Raw genomic sequence first — 22,097 nt, 5'->3', positions numbered from 1 at the left:
TACATCTCATATAAATAACTTGGGAATAAACATGATTATAATCTTTCTGGATAAGTCATGTTCTTATTGTGAAGTATCCTCGATTGTGAACCAATTTATGATACTTTGTACTAGAAATACTGTCACTCATATTCTTAATAACTTAAGAATAGAATTTCTAACAAAATATCAATGGACCTTTTCTATTACACATAAATATATTAAGTAAACGGAAAAGTGAAAATGCCTTTTATTAATAAAATATGTACAAGATACATACTAAATGATATACTCTAGGGCATACTACTAACAATCTCCTACTAGCACTAGAGCCATTCATTACAGTACCTTAGACCTATCTTCTCAAGATGTCAGTCTAACTGTGTTTGTGACAAAGGCTTAGTGAATGGATCAGCTGGATTTTAGCTGATGCTATTTTCTGCATGGCTACATCGCCTTGCCCAACTATCTTTCTGATAATGTGGTAGCGCCTTTCTATGTGTTTGGATTTCTGGTGAGATCGGGATTTCTTATATCCAAACAGCTTCTTTTGCAGCATCTGATGCAGCAATATACTCAGCCTCCATAGTGGAATTTGCAGTCATACTTTGTTTGGAACTCTTCCAACTGTCTGCACCTCCATTACAAATGAACACATATCTAGATGTAGACTTTCTTTCATTGATATCTGATTGGAAATCAGAATCAGTATAACTATCCAATTGCAAGTCCCCACCTCCATAAATCAAGAATAAATCCTTAGTTCTTCTCAAGTACTTAAGGATATTCTTGATAGCTATCTAGTGTTCCAAACCTGGATTGGATTGATACCTGCTAGTCAAAATAATAGCATATATAATATCCAGCCTAGTATACAACATGGCATACATCAAACTTCCAATAGCCAAAGCATATGGAATTTTGGCCATTTTATCTCTTTCTTCAGGTGTCTTTGGAGACATCTCTTTAGAAAGGTGGATACCATGTCTCACTGGTAACAATCCTCTCTTGGAATCAAGCATGTTAAACCTCTTTAAAACCTTTTCCAAGTATAGACTTTGGGATAAACCAATTATTCTTTTCGCTCTATCTCTATAGATGTGATTCCCAAGAATATAGGTCGCTTCTCCTAAGTCTTTCATGGAGAATGTATTTGACAACCATACCTTTATAGTTGTCAACATACCTATGTCATTACCAATCAACAGAATATCATCCATATATAAGATAAGGAAGGTGATAGCACTATCACTAACCTTCTTATATAGACATGGCTCATCCTTATTTTTGATAAAACCAAATAACTTAATGGCTTCATCAAAGCGGACGTTCCAACTCCTCGAAGCTTGTTTCAACCCATAAATGGATCGCTTTAACTTGCATACCTTGGAACCATCTAGGGATTCAAAACCCCTAGGCTGTTCTATGAAAATGTTTTCTTTAATGTATCCACTGAGAAAAGCTGTTTTGACATCCATCTGCCAAATCTCATAATCATAGTATGCATCTATTGCTAATAGAATCCTAATTGATTTAAGCATGGCAACAGGCGAGAAAGTCTCCCCATAGTCGATTGCTTGCCTTTGATGAAACCCTTTCGCTACTAGCCTTGCTTTATAGGTCTCTACCTTTCCATCAGAACCAATTTTCTTCTTGAAAACCTATTTATTCCCTATAGGTACAATACCTTTAGGTGGGTCAACAAGATCACAAACTTGATTTTTATACATAGAATCAATCTTGAATTTCATAGCATCAATCCATTTTGAAGAGTCTATATCTGATATAGCTTCTTCATAGGTAAGTGGATCATCTCCATGATTAACTTCTTCATGAGTAGACAATTCTTATTCTTCTTCATGAAGGAAACCATATCTTACTAGTGGGTGAGATACCCTGGTTGTTCTATGAGGAACAGTTGTAGATATTTCATCAATAGGTGTAGGTTGACTAGATAGATCTATATCCATCTGATCTGTTGGTTGGTCAGAATTCTCCAAATCCAACTCTATTTGCCTTCCTTTACCTCCTTCTTGAACAAACTGTTATTCAAGAAGTGTGGCATCTCTACTTATCATAACTTTTTGTGATATAGGCAAATAAAAATAATATCCAAAACTATCTTTTGGATATCCAACAAATCGACCCTTTTCTGATCTAGTTTCCAATTTATCAGTATTCAGCTTTTTGATATAAGCTGGACAACCCCAAATCTTAATATGCTTAAGACTTGGTTTTCTTCTATGCCATATCTCATAAGTGTTGAAGATACTGATTTTGATGGAATCCTATTCAGAATATGCAAAGCTGATTCTAATGCAAATCCTCAAAAGGAGATTGGCATATTAATATAGCTCATCATACTGCGTACCATATCCAATAGGATACGATTTCTCCTTTCAGATACACCATTCAGTTGTGGTGTTCCTGGAGGAGTCAGCTGGGAAACAATGCCGTGCTCTCTCAAGTATTCATCAAATTCAGTGCTCAAGTATTCACCTCTACGATCTGATCGAAGAGCTTTAATACTTTTTCCTGTCTAATTTTCTACTTTAGATTTAAATTTTTTGAACTTTTCAAAGGATTCATGTTTGTATTTCATCAAATACAAATACCCAAACCTTGATTTATCACCAGTAAAGGTAATAAAGTAATGAAAACCACCTCTAGTCATTTCTTTAAATGGACCACACACATCACTACATATTAGCTCCAAAATATTTTCAGCTCTTAGCCCTTATCCAATAAAGGGTGATCTAGTCATTTTGCCCTGAAGGCAGGATTCACAGGTTAGAGTAGGTTCAGAACCCAATGAGGATAGAATCCCCATTTTCTCCAGTTTTGTAATCCTATCTTCTGCAACATGACCTAACCTTAAGTGCCAAATATATTTTGAACTTGAGTTGATTTTCACCATGGCATTGCATTCATTTAGATCACTTGTATTTATTTTGTGTTTGTCATTATTATCGAAATAATAAAGACCATCATTCATATAACCCGAATCAACATATTTATTTCTAAAATAAATATTACAAATATCATCTGTGAATTGAAATTCATAGCCATTTCTAGTCAAACTAGATATAGAAATGATGTTCTTAAAAGCATCAGGTACATATAAAATATTATCCAAATACAAAACATGTCTAGATATGTAAAAAGATTTAGATCCTATGGCTAAAGCTTCAACACTTGAGCCATCGCCAATTCGGAGTCTAACATCTCGAGAACGCAAGCTGCTACTATTTGCTAGTTCCTGCATATCATAAGAAATGTGAGAACTGGCACCAGTATCTAAAACCCAAGCTGTAGATGAACTATGATTATCATCAGAATCTAAATAACAAGATATGGACATACCTTCCGAAGGTGTATCCTTTTTATCCTTTAGAGAAGCAAGATATCCTGGGCAGTTCCTTTTCCAGTGCCCATCCTGCTGGCAGTGGAAACACTTTCCTTTGCCTCTATCAGCTTTAGTCTTCCCTTTCTGTTTAGCTATTTTCTTGGAAGGATCAGGAATCTGAGGTTTCTTTTTCTTATTGCCCTTCTTCTTATTGGACTTTTCAGCAGAAGAAGATACAATCAAAGCTACCTCTTTTCCTTTATTACTCGACATATTCTTTTGGGTAATAACCATCATGTTGAGTAAACCAGCCAAAGTGCATTCCTGTTTAGTCATATAAAAATTTGTCATAAAATTCCCAAATGACTCAGGTAGGGACTGAAGGATCAAATCCGTCTGCAGTTGGAAATCCATGTTAAAGTTAAGATGTTCCAGTTGCTCTATCAGCCAAATCATCTTATGGACATAATCCCCAACATTATGTCCCTCAGACATCCTCATGTGGAACAGCTGCTTAAATATCTCATACCTAGCATTCTTGCTGTACTCACCATACAACTCTTGTAGGTGAAGGAGGATCTCACTCGCACTCTACATGTTCTCATGCTGCTTCTGTAACTCATTATTCATAGAAGCAAGTATGTAACACTTAGCTCTCATATCATGCTCCTTCCACTTGTCCAAAGTTTCATGTTCCTCTCGTGTGGCCTCTGGAGGTAAGGGATTAGGAACTTGTGAGTCTAGAACATATCCTATATGTTCAAGGTTCAGGATAAGTTTCAAATTTTTTAGCCAATCAGATAGATTAGGTCCTGTTAATCTATTTCGATCAAGTATGCTTGCAAGGATATTGGATGGTGGTAGTTGTTCTGTGCTCATTTTTATCAGAAAATAACAAGATTAATCAGTAAATGTATCATGTATTTAACCAAAATGATTATGGTCTTTTAATCAAATTGGTCCTCCTACTAACTTAGCGAATCCTACACTTCCAAAGTAGAAAACGTAAATCCTAGTTGGATGGATTTCTAGTGGGTGATTGAATTCTTATAATTCTATTGATCATCCTCAGGTACATCCATTATTGGAATTACAATAAACTATAAGTGAACAACTCCTTGTCTATCACATCTCATGTGAGGTTCAATCCTTTACCTAGCCCCTAATACTCAAAATCTCAGGTACATCCATTATTGACTTATCTTGCATTAGTTAAGTTGATCTCATTGAGCCAGTAATTATGCAAATAATTTTAATGTCCTCAGGTACATCCAATATTGGCCACCAAACCATTTACATATTTACAACATCTCATGCTTAATAATTATTCTTAAGAAAATCTCTTAAATTAATTGCATCTTATGCAAGTATTTAAAATTTCTTAAAATAATTGCCTTAATGGAGGGCCCATGTTATAATTACTTTAATTATACCATTTCCAACTTAATCATTTGTTTGGAAGATTTTGTGGTCGTCCTAATTACTATTAAGGTCTCACTTTGCACATTATCCAATTAGCATGCATATATCATATACTTGCATACATTCCCATACATCTCATGCATCCATGGATAATAAATATGGTATGATCATGGACTTTCTAAGGGATTCAATTCTGAGCCACCAAGAATTAAATCAGGGCATTCCTTGGTGCATTTCATTCATTCATATTATAAGAGTTACTGAAGGAGTACATAATCAACACTTGATCTTGAATTCCTCCCACTGGTCCCACCAATGCTCTTGACCTCCTTGTTCTTCTTGCAATCCAATTACATAGTAATCCTTAGCATACCAAGGCGAATTTATAAGAACTAAATAAATGAAATTAAAACCCAAAATTTATTACAACCTTAATAATACATGCCCAAAATAAATTAAAATAAATTAATTAATTTACAACTCAAAGAAACATAAAAGAAATAAATCCAATCTCATTGGTCTTTTATAGTCCATGATCATCCATCATGCATATCACTATTTAACAATTAAATAAAATATACATACTTAAATTAAATTGAATATCTCATATTCAACTTAAAAATCCAGATTTGAATATGATTTAAACAAATTTAAAAATTCAGATTTGAATCACATTCAAACAAATTTAAAAATTGAGATTTGAATCACATTCAAACAAATGTAAAAATTCAGATTTGAATCACATTCAAACAAATTTAATTGTGTGATTATATTTCTAGTTAAACAATTTAATTAGACATAAAATGGATCTTAGATCATACAACAATTGCACATTCACCATCCATTTACCTTTGCGAACCATTGTGGTGCATCAACCATGTGCACCATGGTGTTCATCAAACATGCCGCCACCTTGCTTTGCAACGAGCAATGAACTTTTGATCTCATGATCAAATCACACAATTAAATCATATAATCAACAATCTAAATGGCAAATATAGTGTCTCTGATACCAATTGAAGGAGCGGAAGCATGAAAAACATAAGTTTAGATCATTGAATTCAAAAATTTTTCACCTAGGGTCTCATACATCATGCAAGATTTATTTTTGTCTATTTGATTTCAATGATAAACAGTATGTTAAAACTCTTTTAATGTATTTTTGGATCTACATTTGCCATTTAAGATTTTAGAATTAACAGATTAATTCATTAGAACCCTAGATTAGATCAAGAACAAGTGCACTAACCTTTTATACACTGCAGTGTGTTTGGCACCTTTGGGATGCGCCTAGGACACCAGATGTTGCCCCTATAGCTTGTCCACATCAAGATCACCAATGGCAGCCCCTTGAATAGCTTCTAAAGCTTTTCTAAATCAATTAGAAAATCAGGTTTTGCCTTTTGAGAGATTACAGATGTAAATAGGACACTAGAAATAATTTCTAGTATTTTTAATTCAAGACATTATTGGCAAATCTCTTTGAATTGATGAGAGATGAAGAAGATGAGAAGAAGAACACTCCAAGCGTGGCGGCACCAAGAGAATACAGCAGCTTGTCTTTTTTTGTTCTTTCATCCTTACACTTATATAGCTAGGTCACCACTTAAAACCCTTACCACATGTCACCTTCTGATTAGCTCTAGGTTTAAGTGACCCAATCACATTGTGCCAAGTGTCAAACCTATATTTAATCTTGACTTTGATCATCTTACATAATTAAAAGACATATGACAAGCTTATTTGCAGTACCATGTGTCACCATCTCATGATGTCACATGTCACCCTGTGAAATGACCAAAATACCCCTATGTCTTAATTTTGAGTTCTCAACCCAAAATAATTATTTCTCTTCTTCTAATCAATTTATATCAAATATAAATTAATTAATTAATCTCTATTAATTAATTTCTCATTAATTAAATTCATATTTAAACACTTTAGATATAAATTTAACTTATACTATATATCCAATAACCTAGATTTGGTTTCAAGCCATGCTAGGGACTTTGTAATCTAATTGCAAACCAAACATATTTAATTAATCAATTAAACTCTTTAATTAATTAATTAAATCATATTTAATTTGGTGATTACTTGTGTATATATGTGATTTACTAGGCTCATCACTAATTGACAATGAGACATAATATCAACTCTTAATATCATCAGAACTCTTTCTTACCATAAATGATTTCTCTAAATCATTTTATGCAACTCATAGACTATGGTTAACACCTAGCATAGCATGCCATAGCCACCCAATCAGTAATAAGGTTTACCTTAAATGAACCTATAATCATATGTTACCATACACTATAATCTCTCTGTTACAAAATCTCAATTCGAGCTGGAGTCATGGTTTATGTCAAACCCCATTTGCTATGAATATTATGTTCTCTTTTAATTCCAGTTCTTGATTAAAAAGATTTTCTCATCAAAAACTCTTTTCTGATTAAATCTATCTGTCCTGAGCAGGAACTTGAAACATCAAGAATAATTAAATGAACATAAGATTTTATCCCTATTTACCTAGGGTAACAGATTCCATCTTGATCAACACTTACCTCCATATATAACTAGTAGGAGCCAACATATGCTCATATACCCATACACAGTATAAGTATGAAAGCAATCAAACTCAAACCACCTATATACAAGATAACTATGCTATCTCAGGTCTAAAGATTATATGCACTGATATGATTTATGACAATACATTGACAAGAGTAAACTCCATGTGCTTGTCATAAATGCCACTAGTTCGACCTACTTATCATGTATAAGTGCCTATCAGGTTTGTTATATGGCATGAGACTCACCATTCCATCTTATTTACATCTCATATAAATAACTTGGGAACAAACATGATTACAATCTTTCTGGATAAGTCATGTCCTTATTGTGAAGTATCCTCGATTGTGAACCAATTTATGATACTTTGTGCTAGAAATACTGTCACTCCTATCCTTAACAACTTAAGAATAGAATTTCTAACAAAATATCAATGGACCTTTTCTATTACACATAAATATATTATGTAAACGGAAAAATGAAAATGCCTTTTATTAATAAAATATGTACAAGATACATACTAAATGATATGATCTAGGGCATACTACTAACACTAGTCCCTAAAATTAGATGATGCACTATGGGCCTACCGCATTGCTTTCAAAACACTTATTGGAACCACCCCCTTCTGCTTAGTATATGGAAAGTCATGCCACCTCCCTGTTGAATTTGAGCACAAAGCCTACTGGGCAATTCAAACCCTTAGTTTTGAACTGAAGATTACTGGAGAAAAGAGGTTTCTATAGCTCAACGAATTAAAAGAAATTAGGCAATGTGCCTATGAAAATGCAAAAATATTTAAGGAGAGGACTAAAAGCTGGCATGACAAGCATGCCATAAGAAAAGAAATCAAAGAAGGAGATCTTGTCATGCTCTTTAACTCCAGATTGAAGCTATTCCTAGGAAAGCTAAGGTCTAGATGGTCCAGTCCCTTCAAGGTTCTACAACTCTTTCCACATAGAGTAGTAGAAGTATGGAGTGAAACCTTAGGAGCTTTCAAGGTCAATGGCCAAACGCTAAAGCCATACTTCTTAGGAGAGCCAATAAAGAGAGAAGCCACACACTCCTTCAACAACCCACCTGCACAACAATAAGCCAAGAGGAACAGTCAAGCTAACAACTATAAACAAGCACTCCTTGGGAGGCAACCCAAGACTTTAAAAATTTCTTTAAGTTTATTTGGTTTTTGTTTTCTTTAAGTTTTATAGCAATCTCAAACCATAACTTTGGACATTGTAGATAAAAGTAAGGAGCAGAGAGAAAGGAAAGAATGGAAACAACAAGTTAAAACCACACAAGAGAGAATTTCAAAATTGGGAAAATTTTCTATTACTAACCTCTATTATGCATCTCATTCATACATTTAAAAACAAGTTAGCATCTAACTTGGAGAGATAGGGAAAAGAAAGCATTCAAAATGCCTAAAAATTTTATGTCTAAAAGTTATACGGGCTACCCTGTGCAAAGACACACGACCCATGTAACCTACTGAACTCAAGAATACACATACAAATGTACTCTAGAAAGTTACACGAGGTGACTTGTGTAATGACACATGACCCGTGTAACCAAGGAAGGACAAAAGGAATGGAAATTTTGAAAAATAGAAACTTACATGGGGTACCCCGTACAAATCTACGTGGACCCATGTAAGTTGATTAGGCTAAAAGAGAAGGAGTAATGGAAGGCAAAAAGTTATGCGGGTCTAACCCGCGTAGTGATATACGGCTCGTGTAACCTACCTAAGTTCAAAAAAAATTAATAGAAGATTACACGGGGTGACTCATGTAGTGACACATGGCCCCGTGTAATTCTTCACAAATTACATATCAAAGAGGCACGAAAAATTCCTCAAACGATGTGCCCATCCCTTTGAACCCCTTCCTCTTTAAGAATCACTCACAAACTCTCCCTCTCTCTCTTGATTTTTTCTCACAAACCCTAGCCCTTTCTTGAAAACTTTGTTAATGGCTCCCACCAAGAGATCTGTAAGAAGGATTGGTTCTTCCTCAAGGGGAAGGAATGACTCACCATTGTCACCCCAAAGGCCAAGAACAAGGCAAGCAAGGCAAGAAGAACCCCAACCACAACCCCAACTTCAGCCACAACCCTATTTTTCTTTAGCCTGGTAATTCAAGAATGCTGCTCGTAGGGATATTTGTGCCAGACTGAACAACAGAAGGATCATATCCACAAAATACATGGATATAGAGTTGCTACAGTAATTGGGGCTCAAAGAAGAGGTGGATAGGTTCTTGGACAATATCAGGTGGACTCGATTTGCCCAACTGCACTGCCCAACATATAGGGACACCACCCTAGAATTTCTACCCTTTGGGTCACAGACAAGGGAGACAAGGGAAGGATTGAGTCCAAACTCTTAGGGGTCGACAGAGTTATGAATATGGATGAATTCAACACTGTCTTTCGATTTGACAATGAGGGACTCTACGAGATCCCTCAAAATAGATTAAAGTATGACAGCATCACATTTTGGAGGACCATTGCCCCAAACACAGAGATATATAACTCCAGCAAGTTGAAATCATCAAGATTGGCTAACCCAGCATTGAGATACTTGCACAGGCTCACAGCCCACACCATTATGAGGCGCGATGACAGCCTAGGCATGGTCAACACCAATGATTTATTCTTCTTATGGTGCATGGTGAATATCAGGAGATGTAGCACAATATACTTTTTATGCCAGCACCTAAGGATTATTTCTCATCAAGCCACTGGTCACATAGTGGCAGGAGGCCTCATCACAGTGCTTGCCCTGCATATGGGTTCGTGCCAGTGCATGTAAGGCTATGCCCCATCTCAAGCACAACCAGGATAGATCAGACTATCTGTATATTTATGAGATTATACAGGAGAGTAGGGGACACATGCCTCTCGCCGATGCAGAGGGAATGTCATTCCTGTGGAGGACACCAGAGGGAGTATTATAAGAAGAGTCCTCCGAACATAGGAGCAAAGCAGGAAGAGTTGGACCCTCCTTGAAGGATCACCAAAAGGGTTCCTCCATACACACCACCACTGCAGACACTTTGCCCTAACATATTTGTAGGAGATTGAGATGACCATTAACAACAGGATGAAGACCTTGGAGACCACCATTTCGCATGGATCTGAGCTATAGAGGACAGTCTGTGAAGCCCATATCAAACTGGACATGATCCTCGAGAGGTAGGAAGAGGGGGCACCTGCCTCACCATCATAGACTTTCTAGGCATAGGACAGAGACTAGGACACATTTTGATGAATCAGTATAGGCATAGGCCTTAGTCTTAGTTGCTACCTAACCTAATAGGTTTATTTCGTCCAAACTATGCTCCTAATATTCATATCTCTTGCCTTAATATATATATGCTTTGCTATTGTCTTATGTTTGTTATTTTATCTATAATTAGCTTGCATAATATGTTGCCATTGAGGACAATGCCAAATTTGAGTTTCGGGGTGCATTCATGCATTGCATTTCATCTTTATTAGTTCCCACTGCTTTATTATACCTCTATCATACTTGTGTATCAAAATTCAGAAAAATTTTGAAAATTTTGAAAATTTTTTAAACTTTTCAAAGGATTTTTACCTTAAAACTATAACTTAAAACTTTAAAAAGCCAATAATTGATCTCTCTTGGAAAGAGAAATGAATATAATTTGAAAGGAAAAAAAGACTTCAATTTATTATTTGTGAAAATTTTAATTGCCTAAGTGAATTAAACCCCTTTATAGCCATTAATTTGTCACATTGGACTTATAAAACTAGGAGAAATTTTTGAAACATAAACTAACCTAAATATGCTTCACCAACTCTAGAACATGTCTCTTGGACCTATTGAGGTAAAATCCTAGCATATGCTTGATAAAGAGATGATTAAGACATTCTTTGATTATAAACTCATCATAGCCTTAGCTACCCAAAATCAAAACTTCACCCCTTATAGCCAATTTGAGCTTGCTTATCCTACCCTATGAGGAAGCCAAAATGCATAGGTGAAAGGTACGCTAGGTATGTGAAAAAAAAATATATAGAAAGAGGGTGCAAAATTCAAAAAGAAATGTAAGTGTGTAATACATTGAAGAATTACCCTTCCAACCCATCAAAAATAATGACCTTGGGGGTAAAGTAACAAAGGGATGTGAAAATAAAAGAAGAAGAAAAATCGACAAAGAAGTCCCAAAGTGAGCATTAATCAAGCATACTTAGCACTGAAAACCAAATGGTCCTCCTTTCCATGTAAAAATAGAGAAAAATAAACCTGGTGGATTTAAAACCTTTACATAATAGTAATCCTCACACTTGTATTCCCTAAAACCCTTCATTGGCAGTCAAATCACTACCCTCTAGTCCTATTACAATCATTTTTAAAGACCTTTTGATCTTTTGAAAGAGATATGCTATATTATTGGAGATAGGAAATTGAAGTATGCCTTTGGAGTTAGACATATATCATCTCACTTCATCATAATCATCCATAATAGAGGCAATCTTAGGAAAATAAATATTTCTCAAATATATCGTAGTAAAATAGATTATTTATGACTTATTAATGGCCTTGCAAGTGGAATAATTAGTTGAAACTCCATGAGGGGGATGAAATTCTAACATGCAATTGTTGATGACTTTATATTTTAAAGGTAGGGAGATTGGTATGAAGGTCCTAGAGAGTTCAATTACATGCAAATTAAGTTTTTTTTGTTGTATTCCTAAGAAAAATAAAGCACCTTAATGAGTTTCCAAAGTTTTATTTTGCTTGAGGATAAGCAAAAGTTTAAGTTTGGGGATATTTAATGCACTTGTATCATATAGGTATTTCAAGACACTATTACATTGTATTTTATAACATTTAGGTAGTTAATTGCATGCATTTTACTTAGTTTCATTAGTTTTTGTTAATCTTGTTAATCTCTAATTAATTTTATATTTTCTGTATCTTTTCAAGTATTTTAAGAAAGAATCAAGGCATGGAAGTCGATTAGACAAGTTTGGAAAGCAGGAAAAGCAAGAAGAGCTACTGCATAACATTACACGGGTCGTGTAAACATAGAGTTGGACCTATGTAACCCCCTGGCCAAGAGAAACTGAAGAAGACATGAAGAAGCCACAATACATGGGTCGTATAACAAACCCCATGTAAAGTATCATGCCCCGTGTAATCTTTTGGAAACTTAAAACCTAAAGAGCCAAGGAGAAGCTATAGTACATGAGCCGTGCTAATTGCCCTGTGTAAACACCTTCCCTCGTGTAATTTGCTACCTTCACATGAACAAAGCTCGAAATTGGTCCAAAAAATTACACGACTCAGGGCTGTGTAGTGCCACATGGGCCATGTTCTTTGCAGTAGATAGACTTCTGTTGCAACTTCAATTCCCTTCCACTCATTTCGAACAGAATTATAAGGCTCTTGAGACTCTAAAATGTGACTCTGAGGCACCTAATATAAAAACTAGAATACCGAAACATGCAGGGGAGCCTTTAGTTTAAGTTAGAGTTAGTTTTAGTTTACACACAAAATCTAGTTTTCTAAGCAACTTGGAGAGAATTTGCATCAACATCAAGGAGAAAGACTCTCTGCTGAAGTTTAAAAAGTTCAAGGTTGCAAAATCTATGTTCTAGGTTCTTTTGTTATATTTCTTCAAATTGTCTTATGTTATTTTATTTTAATTCCAATATGTTTGTTAAACTCACCATGTGTGAGTAGTTTGTTTAATTTTAGAATTAAGAGAGTAGCATTCTTAATGTCTGTTATGGATATGTACTGACTTTATTTAATGGATTTGAGTTTTGTTCTTTGATTCAATAGTTTGTGTTCTTAATGCATGATATGTGTTGGTACCCACTTAGTCATGATATAAGATACTAGTTGAAGAACTGAAAGATAAATATTAGTATTGGAAATCAGGATTTTGAACATAGAAAATCTGACCTAGAGATAGGTTGAAATCCTTTGTGAAATCTCATAATTAATCAAAGAGCTTAAATGGTTTTAATTAAGATTGATCACTATGAAAGTAGGGCTCAGATTAATTAAATTATACCTTAGGTGCCTCCAGAGAGGACCTAGGATATTTTAGAATTAATTTCCATTAAGGTAACAATTCTCAACTACTAAATAAGTGAAGTTAAGTCCACAATAAGGTTAAAGTGTGAAATCTTAATTTTGGAATGGTTTAATCAACAGATTTCTAATTTTAATTTATAGCTTTATTTTCTTTAATTCTCAGCATCTGTAGTAGTAGTTTAGAATAAATCTCTCAACATATTTGATAGTTTAAACAGTCAAAATTGTTGTCTAACTTAGTACTTACACCTATAAATTCCTCATGGGAACGATATTCCACTCATTACTGTATTATTTGTTCGCGATCTATGCACTTATGGAATTATAAACCAGCAAACAACCAGACGTATACATCATCATGAACTTAATACTAAAACACAAAAAAAAAAAAAAAAAATCCTCAACATAGTTCATTTTTTTTATCATGAAAATTTGAGTAATTAAATAATTTAATTCAAAAGTTTTAATTATATCATTAAATTTATTTCAGTCAAATTTCACTTCAAGAAATTAAAAAATAACTACAAAATTATTGACCACAATATTTTAATGGAAATTACCGACGCTTTACTTACCGATGAAAATGGTAAACAATTTTTACCGACTACATTACCAACTGATTAACAATAACATTTTACCCGATGGCACATTTTGTAAGTAAAGATGATGCTAAATACTGGCAGCAAAGTTAGAGACCTAATATAAAATATACTATAAAAACATTCGTCGATAATTACAAACAAACCCGTATGTCATAGGTAATATTAAAAGAAATAAAAATTTAAAAAGCTTACAAAATTTTACCTACAAAAGAATACAATTAGTAATTACCAATGAACTTGTATTTCACTTGTAATATCAAAAAGAAAATAAAAATTAAATTTTAGAAAACCTAAAAAGTTTTACCCACAAAAGAATACGATTAGTAATTACTAACAAATTCATATTTCATTGGAATATTAAAAAAAAATAAAAATAAAATTTTAAAAAGCTTCAAAAATTTTACCGATGAATGTATATTTCGTAGAAAATATTATAAAGAAAATAAAAAAATAAAATTATAAAAACTTAAAAAATTTTACCTACAAAAGAATATAGTTAAAATTACAATCGAATACATATTTCATTAGTAATATTAAAAAGAAAATTAAAAATAAAATTTTAAAACAAATTACTTTTGAAAATGTTTCTTCAATAATTACCTACTAAAATGTTTCGTCAATAATCTATTGGTAAATCACTTTTGAATAAAACGAAGAGTTAGCTTCCTTATAAAAGGAAAGGTACTCTTACTTTGTAGTAATTATGTCGTAGCTACTATGTAGAGCCTACTTTAAACCCACTAGTTATTTTTTTAAAATTTATTTAAATTTTAAGAAATAAAAAATTAATTTTAAATTAAAATTAATAACTAATTTAAATAAATAATAAAAAGATTTAAAGAATAAAAATTAAATAAAATTAAAAATTTAAATTAAATTTAAAAAATTAAATTAAAAATATAGAAAAATATTACCTACATAATGATGTCGTTGATAATTACCTACAATATTTATTGTCGGTAAACATTACATATATATGAAATGATTTCTTCAGTAATTATCTACGACATTTATCGTCGGTAATTTGTAAAATTTACATTGCCTGTAATGAATTTAACAACGCCTCTAAGACAAATTTACCAACAAAATTGTCGTCGGTAATAATCTTCGGTCATATTCTTTACATTGATGAAGGCTTAGCGACGAAGCATTTACCTACAACCCGCAAAATCCATCAATATTCCATTAGTAATCACAATTACTAATAAAATCAGTGGGATTAGTTATGGAATTTGGCCTTCGGTTTATTTTTTTTTATTTTTTATTTTTGGTAGTGTTTCTTATATTTTCGGGGATGAAAAGAGAAAGTGGAAAGTATCCCTACGTTCATTGAGCATGTAGCTTTGACTCTTGATAACAATAAACTTTTAATGGTATGATATGTAGGTAGTTAACCGAAATAGCACTCAATAACAAATTTGTAAAAATAAATAAATAAATAAATAAATAAAAATTAATTAATTAATTATTTAAAATTAAAGTTTACTAATAAATATAAAATATTATCTAAGCCATGCATATACAAGCATATATAATTTTTCTATTGGTGTTTAAACCTAAATATTAACTTAAACCTTTAAAAATTAATTAGATCGACAGCATATTTTAACTTTTAAATTTTCCTTGAAAAGTTTAAAGGCACTTTAATTTTTTATAAATGTCTAACCTCACACGTCAATTTTCTTAAAGTTAAATTAATATCAAAATTAAACGAGAAATTAGACTAATTAAATGTGCTGCTAAACCTTTTTTTTTAGTAAAAGTCAGAAATTAATTTATATATTCTACTTTTTTTAAATTTAATAAATAATGAAAGTTCAATGGGTAAAATGTAAAATTAAGAGTGTCACTAGACTTTTTTAGTAAAGATCATAAATTAATTTATATATTCAGTCAAATTAAATAAAAAGACATCACATTTTCCTTTTCTTGATCTATGAAAAATATATTTTTACGTATAAATATTTTTATTTATTTAAATTTAAAATTTTAAAGATAATATTAATATTATTAAATTAAAATCTATGGCCAACACAAATATTTTGGTGGTAAATAAGAAAACTAATATTATCTTAAAGTATTCTACTTACTATCCAAAGTCATAAAAGCTCAAGATAAGGTTTCACAAAAGATTATTTTTTATGTCCCATACATTATTAATGAATTTTTTTTATCTGAATCCATTCTTTTATGATTTAAATATAAAGTATATAATAGAATTTATTTATTAAATATAAAAATTTCACATATTTATATTTTTAATTATGATAGATCAAATTTAAATAAAAATTTATTAATATAAAATATATGATGAGATTCATTTATTAAATATATAAATTTTATATATTTATATTTTAAGTTTATAATAATCAATCCATGTGAGAATTTCCTGACTTATGTAGGATTTCGTCAAACGCTAAATGATAACAAAAACAGGAGATTGGCTTGGCTCAACATCGCCTAAGGACAAGGAAAGAAATTGATAGTTGACTTTATCAAGTTTCATACTTAACCACGCAACCCCTATGTACACGGTCTTGTACTTTCAACTTACATCATGCCCTTTGTATTTCTTTTCTGCTTCATCCTCAACCGTACGTGCTCTGAACCTTTGCTATGAAAATTTTGGTCTTAAATATGCTCAATATCACCTTCTCTTTCATTCTTGTAGCTTAATAATTAACCACTTTCGGTTAGCTTGCTAGGCTTCTTGTATTATTATTGCTTCTCTCTCTGTCTCTAGTTTTGGTGAAGATGATGTATGAACAGCAACAGCTTCAGAATCAAATGATGATGAGGGTGGATTTGAGGAATAAGAAGGTTGATCATGGGAGAGAAACCATGGAGGAAGAAAAGCTTGAGATTGTTGATTTGAGTAGCATGTCTTTGGATTCTCTACCTAATCCTTCTCTCAACTTGGCTACTATTTGCAAACTTGATCTCTCCAATAATAATCTTCAGGTTAGTAATAATCTCTCTTACCTTTTCTATTGGGATATTAAACCTAAATCCCTAGCCAGCTAACACAAATATTAGCTGAGTTAGCAAGTGGGTTTACTTTTATTTTATTTATTTGGATTTAAATTGTGAAACAAGACAATAAAATGATATATTTTTCTGTAATATATATGAATTCCTTCGATCGTGATGTGAATGATATATCTTTATCAATGTGTTGGTCGGATGGTGACACTGAAACTCTGAAATGATATCTTAGATTCTAGTCTGGAGACGTTAGTCTCATTACCCGCCTCTTGCAGTTTTCAAGCTATTTTAAGATCATCACAGGGTGATTGATCCTGTGAATGCAAGATTAAAAAAGTAAATAAATAAACAATAAAAATAAAAATTTAATAAAATAATAAAAAAATTATGAGTGTTTAACTTGTGCATCTAATATCAGACTAATCAAAGAAACATGTATAATTAATTATTTGATAATGAAAATTGGACAGAATATACCAGAATCATTAACAGCTAGATTGCTGAATGTGGTGGTGTTGGACGTGCACTCAAATCAGCTGAAATCTCTCCCTAACTCAATTGGGTGTTTGACAAAGCTCAAGGTTCTGAATGCTGCTGGAAACCTTCTTGCTTTTCTTCCTAAAACTATTGAAAATTGCAGGTTTGTTTCATTTTCTTCTCTGTTAATTTATACATACTGAACTAAATTATGCATATTAGAAATATAACCCAACAATTTTCTTATCTAAACCCAATTCATTATAAACTCAAAATACAAGATTTATGGTGAAACCACTTAATATGAGTCTCATATATTTATATTTTGGATATAACAGACTGTGTCTAGACATTATGCTATGTTTTTTTTTTTCATTTAATTTTTATTCCTCTTAATTATATAGAAATGACCAAGTTTTGAATGTTATTTTCTTTGTTCTCTAAATAATACTTACCCACTACCACCGAAAATACCATGAGTGAGAAAATTATTGAGTGTATCTCTGTAACACTAAATTTTACTACTTTTTAAACTCGAATAAATGTAAATTCTCAATAAATTATAAAAACTGAGTTTGGTATTTATATGAGTGAAGAAATATATAATTTATGAGTTATTCAATAAATTTTAATTTAATGAAATATTAAAGTTGTATTTATAGGTATGAGGTTAAATATAAATTTCACGTTGGATATCCATAATTTTAGTTTCATAAAATACTTAAATTTTATAAGTTAAATTTATAATAGGAATCTTAATATAAAAATAAAATATTATATATTAAATTGCAACAACTTAAATTACAACATGGGAGCTTATCACTCGAAAATTTCCTTGGGCGGTAGGTAATGACAGCATCACTAATTCCCTTTTTTAATTATTATTATTATTATTATTATTATTATTATTATTATTATTATTATGCACAAGCATCAGCACTAAGGGTTTGTTTTATTTGTTAATTAATTCCTCATCATTACACCACTGTCATGTCCATATATTTGAATTTGAATCACATTCCTGACTTATGGTCAAAGGGGCAGTAATAATAATAATAATAATAATAATAATAATAATAATAATAATAATTTTATTGACATTTTACATTTTTAGATTTTTAAAATTGGCTTATAAAAAATTCAAAAATTAAAAAATTCGTTAAATCAAATATTAAAAAATTCATTAAATCAAATATTAAAAATTAATTAATTTGATTTTCAAATAAAACACACTAATAGTTATTATATAATTTCATCCATAACCAAAACACTACCGCCTCCTTATTATTATATTCCATAAAGATAATAATAAATAAAGAATTTTGTGAAAAATGGAATGACCATAATATTAATAATAAATTAAAATGGAGAATTATTTAGTAGTTATTATAATTTAATATTTAATTATTGTTTTTATTTATTAAATGATTCATATACTTCTAAAATTATATTAATTAATCTTAAAATTTTAATTTTATTACTGATGGATGTTTAGTATGAGTTGTTCGACACTCTTATCTTTTAAGCGATGTTTAGTTTTTAATTCTTGAAGATACCCATTGATAACGCTTTATCTTATAATAGACCGAGCTAACCTAAACAAGATTAATTCTGATCCATTGACTGTGGAATACTATTTAGTTACTAATTATTGTAATTATTGGACTCATTTATTATTGGACAAACTCTGAGTTATCATAATTATATTGTGATGAACATATGCAGATGTTTAGAAGAATTGAATGCAAACTTCAACAAGCTGAGTATGCTGCCAGACAACATTGGATATGAACTAGTGAACTTGAAAAAGCTCTCAGTGAATTCAAACAAGCTAATGCTCCTTCCTCACTCTATTTCCTATCTCACCTCTTTGAAAGTTTTAGATGCACGTCTTAACAACCTAAGATCTCTTCCTGAAGATCTTGAAAACCTTATAAACCTACAAGTTCTTAATGTTAGCCAAAATTTCCAATACCTTGAAACCCTACCATACTCTATTGGCCTTCTCTTTTCTCTTGTGGAATTGGATATTAGTTATAATAGAATTACTTCTCTTCCTGACTCCATGGGCTGCCTTCGAAAGCTCCAAAAGCTTAGTGTCGAAGGGAACCCACTTGTTTCGCCGCCAATGGAGGTGGTTGAGCACGGTTTGCATATGGTTAAGGAGTATCTGAGCGACAAGATGAATGCCGGTCATCGGAGCCCCTTGAAAAAGAAGTCATGGGTAGGTAAGTTGGTCAAGTATGGAACCTTCAATGGAAGCATAAGAAATCATCATAGTAATAGTGAAGAGAGGGAAGGGTTCATCATGTCGGAATATCGTTCTATTGATGGCCTTGCTTCTCCTAGGTATACTGGGATATTCTCTCCTCGTCATCGTTTCTTCTCGCCTAAAAGAATTTTCACTAGATAATCGTTCTAGTATTTCAAAAATTTTGAATAAAGAAAGTGTTAAAATATAAATTTTCTTGTATTATAAGTCAGGGAAATTTTTATCTAGACTCTCGATCCATCATTGATTCAAGATATAACATGTACTATGAAACTTATATATTTATATCTTGAGTTTATAATAGGCCAAGTTTAAGTCAATTTTCCTTGTAACTAGATAATCGCATGAGGATATGTTTTCTTTATCTCTTTCTATTAACATTCACTATCAATTTATTGTTATGTTTGAATTTCCATATTATAGATACCTTTGTAGTGCTAATGCACTTAGATATCTGCCTTTTCTATCTTCTAAATAAATAGCATGCAATATAATGTTGTCAAAAAGCATATAACAATTCCTCAATATATTGGTCTACAAAATTTTATTAAGAAAAATGATAAGAAAAACTTAGCTTGATACTCTCGAACTAAAACTCAATTAATAATTCTCCCAAATACAATCAAGAGAGCCACAAGCTCAGTGAAAAAATCTTGCCATAGTCACTATTACAACCCAGTTGAGAGATATAAAAACATAATGGCATCCAGGCTGCCAATAGATGAGTCCTTACAAAAATAAAAATAGTCCTCTACATACCAAATCCATGATTAAGAGAGATACAGAAAGCACAAATAGCACCTAATGACAAAAACACAAATTAAAAAGAAACAAGAAAAATGAAACAAAGCAGCAAAAGAGAAGCAGCCCGGCAACACATCTTCACACAAACAAAAGCAACCAGATGCTGAATTAACGATTTAAACCTTGTATAGCCAAAGTGTCAACGATACAATTAGCCCTCACAAAGGATGTGGTGGACAAAAAAAGTAGGCAAAGCTTTAATATTACAAGCAATGGAACTGTAGGTGGAGCTAAGATGCCATGGCAAAAACTATGGAGAATGCAATTACGAGACAACTACTTATGAGTCTAACTCAACAACAATGTCACTAATTTAGCTCCATAGATCAGGCTTTCATATCAATAATGCCAATGCTTTGTCAATTGCCATGAGTTCAGTAACGTTTGAATCTTCAATACCTACATTACAAGAAAAATTCATAAAAAATTCCCATGAGATTTCCTAAGAACCACCACTAATTGCACTTTGACCAGATTCCCTAAAGAGGAGCTATCAACATTCCACTTAAGCCAATTTGAGGCAAGTGGAGTCCAAACAAAGCATGGCCCAAGCTTATTAATATTTGTCCACAGTTTTATAGTTTGTTATAATAGGTGCGCAAATCTAAGGCACACATACAAATCGTACAATCACACAGTATAGAAAAGAAAGAAGAATAACACAGGATTTTACGTAGTTCAACCGTAAAATCTACTTCTACGGGTAAGATAAGAGAAAAAAGTTCCACTATGATGAAAAGAGTAAGATGTAATTACTCAGAACTCTCAAACTCTAACCCTAGTGTGTTTCCCGAATATCTCATAACTCTACCACTTAGGGCAGAATATTACAATATTTACACTGGTTCATACCACCAGAGATCTCACTTTTTATCCTAATTGAGTCACAGTGCAAAACTTTTGGGTCGTATCACAATTCAGTCCATAAAAACATATCCAAAATTCAAGCCACAAAAAATAACAATTCTTCCCCTTGGCTTGAATTCCCTCTATTATTAACAAAAAAACCACAAACACTCTGTCTTGTCATATGCCCTCGTAAGGGCACTACTGAGCACTAACCAAGTCTAGGCAATGCCTAAACTTGCTGATTGGGGCTCCCTTGGCCATCATATCTGCTGGATTATCTTTTGTAGAGACTTTCTGCACAATTACAGTCCCCGGAGATACAATGTCCCGAATAAAGTGATATCTGACATCAATGTGCTTAGTTCGCTCATGGTACATCTAATTTTTTGTGACATGTATTGCACTCTGGCTATCACAAAACACTGTTGGCTTATTCTGTATCAACCCAAGATCACCCACTAAACCTGGTAATCATAAAACTTCCTTTACTACTTCTGCTAAAGCCACATATTCAGCCTCTGTGGTAGACAAAGCAACTGTAGTTTGCAATGTTGCCTTCCAACTGATAGCACTTTTAGAGAAAGTAAATAAATAACCTGTCAAAAATCTCTTGTCTAAGTCCCCTGTAAAATCTAAATCCACATAGCCAATAACTGAATCACTCATCTTGGCCCTATTAAATGTCAGACCAACATCTGTAGTACCCTCAAAATA

General features: G+C 32.3%; 1 protein-coding gene across 1 annotated transcript; it reads left to right on the top strand.

Annotated features, from left to right (window-relative positions):
• Positions 1-16,572: 16,572 nt before the first annotated feature.
• LOC131175505 (plant intracellular Ras-group-related LRR protein 6-like) lies at positions 16,573-19,956 on the top strand. The gene is made up of 3 exons (XM_058139952.1): positions 16,573-16,957; positions 17,452-17,621; positions 19,184-19,956. The coding sequence occupies exons 1-3, from the start codon at positions 16,751-16,753 to the stop codon at positions 19,869-19,871; spliced, it is 1,065 nt and encodes a 354-aa protein (XP_057995935.1). The 5' UTR covers positions 16,573-16,750; the 3' UTR covers positions 19,872-19,956.
• Positions 19,957-22,097: the final 2,141 nt, after the last annotated feature.

This window comes from Hevea brasiliensis, chromosome 17 (assembly GCF_030052815.1).
Source record: "Hevea brasiliensis isolate MT/VB/25A 57/8 chromosome 17, ASM3005281v1, whole genome shotgun sequence".
In the NCBI taxonomy this organism is placed as follows: Eukaryota; Viridiplantae; Streptophyta; class Magnoliopsida; order Malpighiales; family Euphorbiaceae; genus Hevea; species Hevea brasiliensis.
Note: the sequence above shows the minus strand (reverse complement) of the source record. Positions and strands in the feature narration are given on the sequence as shown.

What these genes read in the sequence shown, in the direction of transcription:
- LOC131175505 (XM_058139952.1), top strand. Translation starts at nt 16,751, where the DNA reads ATGATGTATGAACAGCAACAGCTTCAGAATCAAATGATGATGAGGGTG. An exon ending in TCTCCAATAATAATCTTCAG is followed by an intron (nt 16,958 to 17,451) that starts GTTAGTAATAAT and finishes AAAATTGGACAG; the next exon opens with AATATACCAGAATCATTAAC. An exon ending in AAAACTATTGAAAATTGCAG is followed by an intron (nt 17,622 to 19,183) that starts GTTTGTTTCATT and finishes GAACATATGCAG; the next exon opens with ATGTTTAGAAGAATTGAATG.